We start from the raw sequence: 13,060 nt of genomic DNA, 5'->3' as shown, positions 1-13,060 counted from the left end.
GCATTTGCATAAGCCGGTTAATAAAGAAAAATTTTAATTTTGAGGCTAATTAAAAAACTTCTTATATATAAATCTTCATAGGTCGTACGAAGACGTTAGCTTTAATTAACACGCCCTCACGCACGAGGAGTAACGTCACAATATTACGTCGTTATTAATTATTTTCGCAAATTGTACGCGCCGCATCCGACCGGATAAAAATCTGAAAATTGCAAAAAATTCAGTTGTGCGAGCGCGCGAGGAGAATTTCCGGCGACGGCGTGATACGAGCTTTAAAAAAAAAATGGTCATTACGACGGCACATAAAGCTTGTAATCTCCTCGCTTTGTTTTTCTCAAATTCAAGTTTTATATAAACCGTTGTCCGGCTAAGAATAATGAAACAGGATTTAAATAAAACTTTACAGCGAAAGCACTATTTTATATTTACGCCGTAAAACTATTCACAGCTGTTTCCTATCCATTCCGATTTACGCGCTGGAATAATGTAGCGGGGTCTATTTCACTCGCGCATCGTGAACTTTATTGTGCTATATACGAATGCGAATTAGGAATTTATTGCATCACCAGACGTGCAAAAAAAATCCTCGAAATAACATGAAGTTATGGAGAAACGGCATTAACGATAAAGATTTTTTTTTCACTCGTTTTGCAACTCTTTTCGACAATACATTATTCAGTGTTTCGCGACTTGGTTGCGAGCGACGATCGTAAATTACGCAACGGTGAGTTGCGCGACAACGAAATCGCCGGTATACGGGTATGTAGATCTTACGGTCCTGAAAAGTGTGTGCGCGATCCATTTCCAACTATTCTTCACAGTTCTACGGCGTCTGAAAATTCTAAGAAGCGGTTCCAGATCGAAATGAACCTTCGGCGCTTGAGGGAAGGCGGGAATTGAAATCGTTGCGTTGAGTGATCGATCGATCCCGATGAAAAAGGTGCGATTTTTATTTCGTGGAATGAGAAACGTGAATTGCAGCAAATAATGCACTTCTAAAAATTTGTTTACTTTTTTCTTACATTTCACTAATGCGACGATCATTATAAGCTATTATTAAAAATTTGACGAAGGATTCGGACAATAATAGATTTCGCAAATGTAATATAATCCATTGGGAGATTGAGACAAGAACGCTCGCGAATAAAATATCAATATCCACTGTGAGAGTGAATTAAGACGTGCGAGAAATTTCAAGAGGAGCGTTATCGAATGCGATGAATAATGGGAGCTTAATTGATCACTTATAAGGCGGCGCGTTGGCAAAGTGTGAGAAATTCACTACTTGAAACGAAGAAGTGGTTTTATGGAATCTTTTTGTCATCAGAAATAGAATCACCTTTTCAACCAATAATGCGAACGATCTATCAGCCCGCGACGTTTTGCAATTTCTACGTAATTGGTTCATTCTGAAAATATTGACGCATGCGACAATTTACCGCACAATTGCATTTCGTTCTTCTTCGAATTCGGAGAACTCTTTCGGGATTATCATTGCTAATTGTTACTAGCGAGAAGAGAAGTTTACGCTCACCGTTTCCGCGCCGGAAAACACTGTCATCCGCCCTCTCCTGAGCGTATTTAAATCGTCATTAAATACAAACTTGCGTCACGTATTCATCCCCGTTTCTTGAAACTTGGTCCATGCGAACATTAAGGGCTGCCATGAACCCCCGTTGTTTTGTAAGCTTCTCGAGTAACGACAATAGCAACAGCTCAAGTTAGCGCGGTTCGGAATATAAATTAAGTTCTAAGTACGGTAGTAAACTGGGTCGGGTCGAATCTAAGAACTTGCTTACCGCAATACCACAGAAAATGATCTGCGCGGAAGTCTTCTTCTAAGAGTTTCGCAACCGCGTGCACTCATCCTTCGGAAAATCAAGGGCACTTACGTAAATAAAATCTAAAATTAACAATTGTCAGTACGAATTTTATTTGGGAGCAAAATTGAAAAAATGGTGGTTGCCACAATGCTAAAGAATAAATTCATCAAATTATTGAGAACTAGAATTAAAACTTTTGGCAAATTAAATTACTCATATTATTTTGTATTCTATCAAGAAATATTACAATAATTCAGAAGTAATTGCGCATTTAAAATTTGTATTTCATGCAAATAATATTAATGCACACTTCATTGTATTATTAATAATACTTGGCAATTTTTTTCGCCTTAGGCGCTCAACTTGTTTCTCTTGTAATAATACAATCACAATACAATCACAATACAATACAATCACAAACGGTAAATTTTTAATATCAAGCTATCTAACGATAGCCAGCTCGGCCCGTATATTTTCCAAGAAAAAGATCGTTCCAAGTTTACCCGCGGCGTCAGGACATTATGTAAATGCATTTCTCACCGTGACGCAAAGACGGTACGGCGATCTCGCAAACAAAGTGGGAATTTTTTGCAGTATCGCGGTGTGTTTGTATGTAAACCGGGGGCGAACTTGGCCGGTCGGGAAAGTTTTGAGATTTTTATGGGTCTTCGTTGCAAGTAAAGCCCTTCGTCCTGCCGCCCACCGCCCGCCGTTCGCCCATCGTCGTTGCGAGAACGTGTTTCAACGCGAAGCACGCACGAAACTGCAGCGACGCAACGACCCAAAGTTTGCACCCAGTTCTCGGTGGAACTTCAGTTTTGCGACTCGCAGCCGCGATAATTGCAGGCGCGAGTGTTACGCGAGGTTTGATCGGCAAAGCAAAATTGCGCGTTCCATGGAAGTACCTCCAAATGTTGCAGACACTTGTTACGAAGAAAAATAAAATTATCCGTCGAAAAACTAATATTACGAATAAAGTTTTCGTCAGTTCACTTGCCGTTGGAACTTTAATTCCAAGAGGATACGGGACACATTCCATTATAAAGTCTAACGCGTTAAAATTCTTTCGTCCTTTCTTTTCACAGCGGCCGAGTTGATTTTTTATGATAATTAGTCCGCGGATTACGCGTCACATAATCTGCTGTGGAATGTGCAGGTCCTGGTGACTTTCTCGGAGGAGCTGGACGACGAGGCCGTCGACGTGGCTGTCTTCGGCCAGGGCAGCAGGAACAGCGTGCCCAACATGTACTCCAGCATGGATACCATTCACATGGACACGTTTTGAACGTGTGCCGTTTAATTAGGCTAAGCTTCGGAAGCGTTTCGCTTCAACTAGACGCGCAGAATTATTTGAAGTTTTACGTTTTCACTCGGTAAAGCCTCTCCTGTTCGTCGTACTCCAGCGGCGCGCATTTTCGTGGCGATTACTGTGATAGTTTGCCTTTACGTTCGACGCCACGGCAAAACGCGCGATTCTTACGAGTTTAAAAAAAAAAAAAAGGAATCTTGTGATTTTCTTACATGGTTTTCTCCGAGAGAAAAGATCCATTTTTTAGGCCGGGTCTCAGAAAAGAATTCGCGACGAAACAGCTTCGACTCAATCTCGGATTTAATTTGTAAATATCATATTTTCCTGGCAATTATGATTTAGCAATAATTCTAGAATTATTAGTCTCTTTTTAATAGAGTGTAAATGTGTGTAAGTACGTTTTTAGAATTAGAAAATTAAGGAATATGTATAAGTAGGGTTTTAGCAACAGATATTCTTCGCTGCTGACAGAGTGGACGCCCGTGTTGGGAATCAATGCATGATTTATTTAAACAATGTATATTTGTAAGAGCGAGAAAAATATCGAGTGGCTGGTAAGGGTGATTGGTGAGGGTGATTGGTGAGGGAATTGAATTAACTAGAAACATTTCGTATTCCTTTAGCGAAGATTGCAAGTATCAGTAAAATCATTAAAAAATATTGATAATTACATTAATTTTATAGTATTTCGAATAATTGTGACAGTATTCCATCGTATCGCTATAATTATTAGCGGCCCGTCTATTTTACACAATATTTTGTATTAAGTAAGCTGTCGATAAATATCGCTCGAGCAATTATAACGGAATATTAGACATCAATATCTTTTCACATGCCAACTGATCTAATGCCGCTGCCTATATTACAATCGAAATATTTTATATAATCGATATACAATTATACACGTTGACAAATATATTACATAGCTAAATATACTCGAGAAATAATTGTATGCCACTCAATATGGAGAAATTTATTAAATAATTATGTAAATTTATTAAAATTTCCATTAAGTGAATACGCGCGCAAATAATGTAATTGTTTGTTTAATTAAAAACGTGTAGACATAAGGGTAAATCAATTTTATCGGGTATAGGAGAGACGACCACTCGTACGTCCGCGTTTTGCTTCGTTTTCGTTCATATTTTGCCGTGGCCCCGACATTGCAATTTCGAAAACAGAGAATCCCACGGGCGACGATACCTCTCCCATCAATTTTCGCCGAAGGCGATTATCGACGAGTATACGTTTGACACACCCGAACTGACTGGTTAAATATTGCCGGCGAGAATCGTGCCCATATGTACAAGCCCAGGGCTTTTATTTGTCGCGCTTGACGATGCGACATCGACTCATAGAAACACGAAGATCGATGTTTACGCGTTCGCGAATGGCGTAAAAATTGAAAGGAGGCGCAACAATAAAGCGCGAGACGATGGAATTTATTGCCGCGGATCGAAGGCAAAGAGCGATCGAAGGGGATGAAAGCACGTGCTTTCAGAATGGAATACGTATACGGGGTAGGTACACGTCCCGAATTGTCCAAACTTCAAATATAAAGTTTCGCTTGGAATAGAATTTTTCATTAACGGGAACGAGATAACGATAGCGTTGAGACTCAAATGTTATTGAGGGAAAAAGCAACAATAAAAAATTCAATAAATTACGGGTTAAATAAGTTTCAAAAAAATTCACGACTTTCTGATACATTGTTTCATATCATCTCGGATTCGCTATGGTATGAAGTTTTATTGAAATTATTTAGTATTTATACATTTTAATTGCGAATTTCTATTCGAACATCATTTGATTATATTTATCAAACGTTTTTGTATTTCGTATGAAATGTGAGCAGTAATAAAAAGCAACGAATTAATTAATATTTATACCATTTGAGATATATAATAAATCGAAAACGTTACTTCACGCAACGAACTGCTGAAACGCATCGAAATTGTTCCGTGTTCTTCATTAATTTTTATTCATGAAAAGAGAGAATTGCGAATAAAAACGAATATCAGAAGCGCGAAATATTTGTATTATCATTATTAATCACGTAAATTTGCAGATTTAAAATGTGTAAAATGCGATATTGTGTGTATTAAATAGTTCGCGGCGGCGATAAATTGATATTAACGTGATAATTGCGTTTTATTCACTCAACATAAAGATCAAAGCGATAGGGAATGGAAAATGTAAATTATCGTTCCGCTAGGATATCTACGATTATTATTTCCTTAACGATATGCATTGTGTTCTGAATTTTCTTTTCTAATATCAAGATTAGAATGCAATGTACTTACAATCAAGTGGAGAGTACTGATAGTGAGTCACACACACTATGTCGGTTTGGGCAATTCAAGTAATGACGAGCGCCGTAAATGGCCGCGACACATTGAAGAAAATATTCGACGTATTTTAAACGTAAAATAAACTTTACAAGGCATTAAATGTTTCGTAACGGTGGCAAAACAATGTTACGACGACGCGCTGGTTACGTAAGGTCACCGCACTATTATTCACTAGCCGACACTAGCTCGAGTACACAAGTATAGCGGCGCGAGGTTTTATTATTAGTCGACGTGGTAGTGCCTTGCGTCAAGTACATCTTTAGTTAATATTTTACGAAACACAGTAATATTTTACAAACGATGAAAGACTATCGGCTCGCGGGAATAATTAACTCTTCCGATCAACGATTTGCAAACGATGAGTATATATCGAAGCGGGTATTTTCGCGCTAGATATTACTCGTCTTACACAGAGTCGACGCGCAATTATGAATAGGAATTATTTAAGTTACCGTAATATTTAGCATGTACTTTGCGGGAACGCGTCTTGCTTGATATCAGGAGTCAGGAACCACCTCGCGATTAGCATACGTATGATCGTATTAAGTGTGAATGCAACGGAAGAACATGAGAAAAGAGTACTTTGGGAGGCATTCTGTTACGTATCGTACAGGTAAGTGCTAATTATTTATTTTAATTTAAAATGATAGATATGTGAATGTAACATCTGATAGATTTTCTATTTTCTTGAACGGGCTACGAATATTTAGTTCTGGACTGTGTTTAATTTTCCGTAACGAAAAAATGTAGTTTTAGAAATGGATAGAATAGAAAATACTTGAATGGTAAAATAAGTTTATGTATATAACTTTATATCTGAAAAATTATATAAAACCAGAACAAATTTTCAATTTTTTATATTTATATACATTCCATATATATGTCTACCACCGTAAAACTCATCATTTTGAACGGTATGCAGCACAACGTCCACCGTCCGGCTTGATCTGAAACACAAAATCGAAATATTCTTTTTCAAATAAATTGTATTTATTAGACCCTGATAAAGGCAATTTTAACCTTTTGCCTTTCCATCTATTTTATTTAATTTGAAATATATTTGAAATATATGTATAATAAAATATCTAGCATGCGCATGTACATTATTATATAAAATTCTGTGAGATCGTAATTAATCATGTTTCCCGCCGGTTTAAATGTGATTTGACCATTATTATTTCCGGATCAAGAACGGCATATGAAACTGCGGAATCAAATGACTCAAACAAAGTTGTGTATCATTTATCAAGCATTTATCGATCATTTACGGTTAGGAGTATCATGAAAAAAGTAAATGTAATCGGAAACGTTGAAACGACGAAGCAAGTTGATAAATACGAAAATAAAGTAAATAAATTTTGAGAGGTCAGAAACGAGAGCTGAAGTATAGCCTCGTAAATTATACCGCCCTGAGTGAACAACATTTTATTCGAATTAAGGATGTAATTACGACTGTTATATAAGGAAACGAGAGACAGTCCGCGAGAGAATGTTTTTAACATTTTCTTAGAGCGGCATATATTCGCGGCCACGAAACGTATTAAAGAGAAGTTTAGTCCAATCGTCTACGTGTCCGGAATGTCCGGAAGTTTTTGCGCTGGGCGCAAAAGGGCGCGGTTGCAGGAAAAAAGAAATTAAGACGGAGATTAAGTTGCCGTAATTTTGCCCGATACGGCATTTAACTTTGTCCCCCCCAGGGCAGGATCACTGCTCGTGGCACGGAAAGAAAATGAATCGCGGTCAATTATTCCACAACGAGGGATTTGTTTCCGGTTAACGATTCTGGGCATTTCGCGAAAGAAGGGAAAAAAAAAGATTGTGTTTTGGCGTTAATACGTTTGGCGTGAAGTATAAACGAAATACAGAAGAATCCTATTTCTCTTCCTATTTCTCGCGAGTCGATTTTCGCCCCTTTTCGCTATATTAAAGTGGGATCTATAAATCAGTGCGAGAGAGATCAAAGATAGCTTTTCGCGCACCTAGGAAGCTATTGGCGATAAATTTAGAGCTTTCCGGCGCAGCAGTCCCGATTCCTACTTCGCGTTTCGCACGGACTTCGCTTCGTGAGGGATTTTCGCGATCCGCAATACCATTCTTACATTAACGAGATCCTCCGTTTTATTATAACACAGAGAACAAAATTTAATGGAACATTCGCACAAATTCGACATAAATGTCGATTTAATATTTTGTTTTATTTTATTATTATTATCACGCTTCTTTATCTATATTTTGTGATGCTTTTATTATTTCAGTATGCGCTGTAAAGTTTACCTAATCATTTTATTTACTTTATATCCAGCTACGTTGCAAATAATTTAATCCTCTTTCGGAAACTTTGCTTTGACGTGATTAAATTTTTCCACACATTTCTGTTTCGCTTGCCTTAAGTCACTTAAACCGCATCGGCATGATAATGGAATAAATTTAGCTAACGAAGGGAAGAAAGCGAGAGAGCGAGAGAGAGAGGCTCACGTACGAGACCGTCTCGCCTGGCGGCTTTGCCGTGGATACACGTGGCGATTATCGTACGTGTCTTCTCTCGCTTCCTCCGACGTTGGTAGACGAGCGAATTAAGAGGCCGAATACGTTCCGCAGCTTCGGATAAACTTGGGGAAACAACTGCTGTCATTCGCAGATGCGCGCGACGACGACGTCGGCGGAATATGCGCCGCTTACTTTGGGCCGTCGAGCAGGCAACGAAAGGCGGTAAGCAACACCGGTTGTGCAAACGTACTCGAAAATCTTTTGTGAAGCGCGGAGAACGCGCCGACTGTGATTCCGCGAGGATTAAACGAGCGCGCGCCCGCCGCGTCTGTTACCAACGGTGTTCCGGCTTGTTAGCGTAATTATATCCGCGGCAGACGTTCGTATACGCGATTTGCGCGGGAGAGGTATCTCAACGTGTCGCGTGTGCGGCATCGGACGATTACGGCGTCCCTCCGGGAGGAAAATTTTGCAATTCGCGTCTAAACGTCGCGCGTAATCGGGCTCAACAGTTTGCCGATATTATCGGAGCGGAAGCGATTCCACTATAATTGGCGTGATTAATCGGCGGATCGGTCGTCGATGCGCGGCGTGCACGAACCCTTCCGTACGTTTATTCCGGGACGCTCGTGTTAATTACACACCGCTTGTCTCGCAATAATCGCGCGCGTCTCGGGAAATATCTGAAATTCCGCGCGAGATAAATGACGACGCGCGTCACGCGACTGCGATCTCCCCCAGCATCCTGCCTGCGGTATCCTTAGCTCGGCAATCATCGGGCAACACAATGCGGACAATGCGCATTCACGGGAACACGGCCGAGATAACCTCCTCCCCCCTCCCCCCGGTAACTCGAGAGAGCTCGCGAGTACCGCTACCGGTTACAGGAGGGTCTCCACTGGCGAAATGGAGATCCTTTATCAGCATCACGTCCCTCAAGTGTCTCCGCGAAGATTCCTCTCCGGCCGGAGAGTGAGTTAGATCGGTCGAAATAAATCGAGAGGGTTAATCCCTCCGAGGATTCGGTGCGGTGGGGCCCTGCCCGCGATCGCGGTTTTGATGAGATCCCACTCGACATGGAGATTCGGGATCAATCGTCGGCGAAATTAAGCTCTTCATGCCTGAACCGGATAATACTGAATGAATAGGATAGTTTTTGTATCTCAATGAGCTTTGCTGATAAAAGAGGCAAGGAATACGAGATATCTCGCGTCGCGTTGTTTTATTCCCTCGGAATACACAATCGGGGGCACATTAAATCTGCTGCTCCTCGCGTTCCAGAGAGTTTGCTCGAACTCACATTTAAAATACGAGATACTCTCGTGCGATAAGATTTTCTTAAGACTTAAACCATAATTTGGAACAAATATAGTAAAAGAATTGTGTTCGATTAAAAGGAGAACTTATTGTTAAACGTATATGTTCGAAAACCGAGCAAAAGGGCATAGTTAGAAGATAACTTTAAAATTATCTGATAAAAGAATAATAGAAAAGTGATAAGTATAAACACTATTATCGAAGTTTCTAAATTACTTTCTTGGATATCGATATAGATTTTAGAAGCTTCTTTCTATCGACTTTAAGTATTATCATAAATCTAAAATATATAATAATAATAAATGATAAAGTTTCCCAATGCAAAAATAATTTCCTTTTAATAAAGTTCTCACTTAACATTCTTTTATTAAGATAAAGAAAAAATATTTCTCTCAATAATGATGTATATATTCCCGGGATTAATACATAAAATAATGGCGTTATTATTTTATGAGAAAGTTAAAATACACAATTGCTTTTTTAATAACAAGATAGATTGGTTCGAAACGGTTTATTTTTGGTAATTAAATATTCACTACGTCGATGGGGGAGAAGGGGTCGGACGAGGCGAGTTTTATCGCGCGGAAAATTCAGAGATACGCGATTAAATTCGTTCGCTTATCCAGTAGCGAGCTTACAGTCTGGCGGAAGATAACGATAACACGTCGGACGGGATGCTCTCGCGTCATTAACAATGGAAATTTCGAGTTTTTTGCTTTTTGGTTCTCTGAACCATAATAATATCGAGTGCGTCGGTAACGAGCACGAAAAAAAAAGGGGGAGATGCAAGTATCGAAGATAGCAACGATCGGGTTGCGCGCGTGCCCGCCGCGCGCCAAATAAACAATGATTATATACCGTGTATGCTGCAAATTTCTATTTGCGGATCATACGAGCTGATATTCCCGCGAATATCAATTTATGGCTTTAATATCGAACGAACATAGAAATGTGGAAACGAAAAAAGGAATAATAGACGTAGAAGTACTTTGCGCGTGCATAATAATTATATATTCTCGGCTTTCTGAGAAACTATTAAGTATATAATATCGTAGACAGAAATGTAACGTATGGAAACTCCCTTCCACGAAGTTTGCGAGCGAACGAGCGACGTTTTTGCGAGATTAGATTTAACGCTGCGCGCGTACATAACGCAAATCTGTTCACCACCTCGGTTCAATCAACACGAATGCTCCTTGTCTCGTAGCAATTGATGAAGGCGTATCTAATTAGATCGATTCCCGCAACTAAATCCGTTCTGAGATAATATAACGTCTCGCTGAGACGCGGCAATCCATCTTCCATAAGTCTAAGTTATGTAACTCACTCATCTGGCTGGATAAACACGTGATGTAACTTGGAACTTCCGTTATGCGCAATAATATTCTGTTAAATAAAAAAGAAAATCAATTGTTCCGCGTCAGTAGGTACAATATAAAGTTGGAGCGTTATACCAATTCATTCTTTCACTGTCGGAAGACACGCGCGATCAATCGCGACTATCAATTTAAAATCAAGAAAATTCGCACGAGAGACAAATTATAGGGAAAAGACGTAAGCTTATGTGATTTTATAGACGATCGTATTGTCGCAATCCGCGACACAATAACGCGGCCCCGTTGTCGGAGCGCGACGCAATTCGGAATATTCTGTTGACGCAAATCTGCATACCTCAATTCAATCAGTTCGCATCCTCCCGACACGTCTTGTTCCACGCGCGACCGTGCGTGTGCTTAATTAGATCGATTCCGCCATGCCGAATTCATCTTGGCGCAGCCTCGGTTCGCCAAGACGTAACGATCCATCATGGCCTCGGTAGGCGCGTTCGCCATTTAACCCGATTCCCGCTGGATCAAGGACGAAGACGAGGCATTCCTCGGACGAGGGTGCCGCAGCCGCCGCCGCCGCCGTTGATCAAGATTAATCGTATGCAAATTACGCGCGCGTCGGCTGGAGGATTCCGCGAGTTTTGGAGACTTCCACCGTCGTTAGAAGGAAGGCATGACGGAAGGAAAGATCGAGCGTCTCGTCGAGATCGTGGCGGTAATTGAAAAGACACGGGAAATTCTGTTAGATGCGAGAAATCCCGTTAAGGAACGGCGCTCTTGATATCGATTTTTCGAGCGACGTGATACTTGGAGAATCATATCCGAAGGAATAATTCCCCAAGTATTTCGGTGTAGTCTTCTTCCAAGCAGATTTATCAATTTTTCATTGTTCTCCGACTGAACGCGAAAGATCTTCCACGGAAAAGAACCGCGCTCTTCCGTTCTTAAAATTTCATCAGTGAGAATGTATGACATTACGTAAGAAACTAGTTGCAAACAGCAAACCATGCGTATTCTTCCCTTTAAGTTTCTGAACGCATTCTATGCAATAAGCTCAGCGTAAGGAAAGAATTGTAGTAGATGTTGCTCGGTAGAATGTTTATTCTCATAATGTAATTGGCCTTTCACTACAAATAACCCTTTAATCAATGAAGAAATTTCCCTGCACTTGGAAAACCATCAACGTTTAATGCAAATGCGATTGTCCCATATTCACGTCTTTCGTTCGCGCATTTTCTACATTCACGGTTTGCTAGTTTTCGCGGAATTAAGATTATCGCTTATTCACAGATTATTTTTTGAGAAAAATAAAATTAAATAATGGATGAAAACAGAATTTTTGAATGTTTCCTTCTAACAGTTTGGAATGTAGCTCGGGGTTTTTATACAGTATTTAGATATAATCTTTGGTTATTTACTGCTGGCTTATTTGACTATTAGTCTCCAAGAGTTTCTTAAACATTGCCTCATTGCTATCAAGACAAGTAGGTACAGTTAAACGCTGGTTTTAGGCCATTAGCGTCATGTGTTTTATCGTGTTTGTATACAATTTGGTTCAAACAACTGTGTACGGAAAGAACGATTTGCTAAAGTGTTCAAAAATTTAGCTAAATACAAGTTTAAAAATTATTTTCTTAATTATTTAAATAATCACATTAAGCCGCGTCCAGACTTGTATCGTAATCACCGTATCATAATATTTTCTTATCAAAATACGAATATGTTGGTTATAATGATATGCCAAGGTCTTTGTTTTCAATACGTATTTGTATCCCGTACAGATTGAAAACAAAGACCTTGGCATATCATCATAACTAATATATCCGAATTTTGATAAGAAAATATCATAATATGATACGGTGATACGATACAAGCCTAGACCCGGCTTTAGATGCTCAAGCTAGTTGCTAGAATGTCAAAACTTTTTGCAACATTATCATCATGTTTGAGCGTCCTACGTAATTATTTTTTATTTGTATTTGACTTAATTTTTATATACTTCTGCAAAACCATTCGTTCTGCATAATAATAGAAAAACTCAATTCTAAATTAATATAATTATTGATAATAATTTGGATGTTTTTATTCGAAAAAAATTTCAAATTCCTTACGGCATTTCATTTCAGAATTCCAAAATATCTGAACTAAGTTTCTTTTAAAATATCTGACAAAAAGAATCGTAAATTTTATTTTTTACTAAAATTTTGTGAAATTGCAAGATGCACACATAATGAATTTTATAATAAGTTGAAAAATTGGATTATCTTATCTTTTTAATTTTCCAATAAAATATAAACATTTTTTTCACTGTAGTTATTATCTTTCTAAGAAGTCGTAACCTTGATCAGAATTAAATTAATTATTCAATTCACACAATATATTTTTTCTAAATCATCATATAAAAAAAACATCTAAATAAAAGAAGGATATTGAAAGTTCTGCGTG

At 38.9% G+C, this 13,060-nt stretch overlaps 1 protein-coding gene across 8 annotated transcripts in view; it reads left to right on the top strand.

Annotated features, from left to right (window-relative positions):
- The window catches only part of LOC112466034 (ATP-binding cassette sub-family A member 13), a 35,403-nt gene extending 31,336 nt beyond the window's left edge, over window positions 1-4,067 (top strand). For 7 of the 8 annotated variants that reach the window (XM_025033902.1, XM_025033904.1, XM_025033899.1 and 4 more), the window contains one exon: window positions 2,980-4,067. In XM_025033902.1, the coding sequence (XP_024889670.1) occupies window positions 2,980-3,108 (129 nt within the window). In that variant the 3' untranslated portion in view covers window positions 3,109-4,067. The remainder of the gene's footprint in view (window positions 1-2,979) is intronic. The other variant, XM_025033901.1, reaches the window with a different exon arrangement.
- The last annotated feature ends 8,993 nt before the right edge of the window (window positions 4,068-13,060 follow it).

Source organism: Temnothorax curvispinosus, unplaced genomic scaffold (assembly GCF_003070985.1).
Source record: "Temnothorax curvispinosus isolate PA1 unplaced genomic scaffold, ASM307098v1 QBEX01015766.1, whole genome shotgun sequence".
NCBI classification, from domain to species: Eukaryota; Metazoa; Arthropoda; class Insecta; order Hymenoptera; family Formicidae; genus Temnothorax; species Temnothorax curvispinosus.
This window is presented reverse-complemented; position numbering and strand designations above follow the sequence as displayed.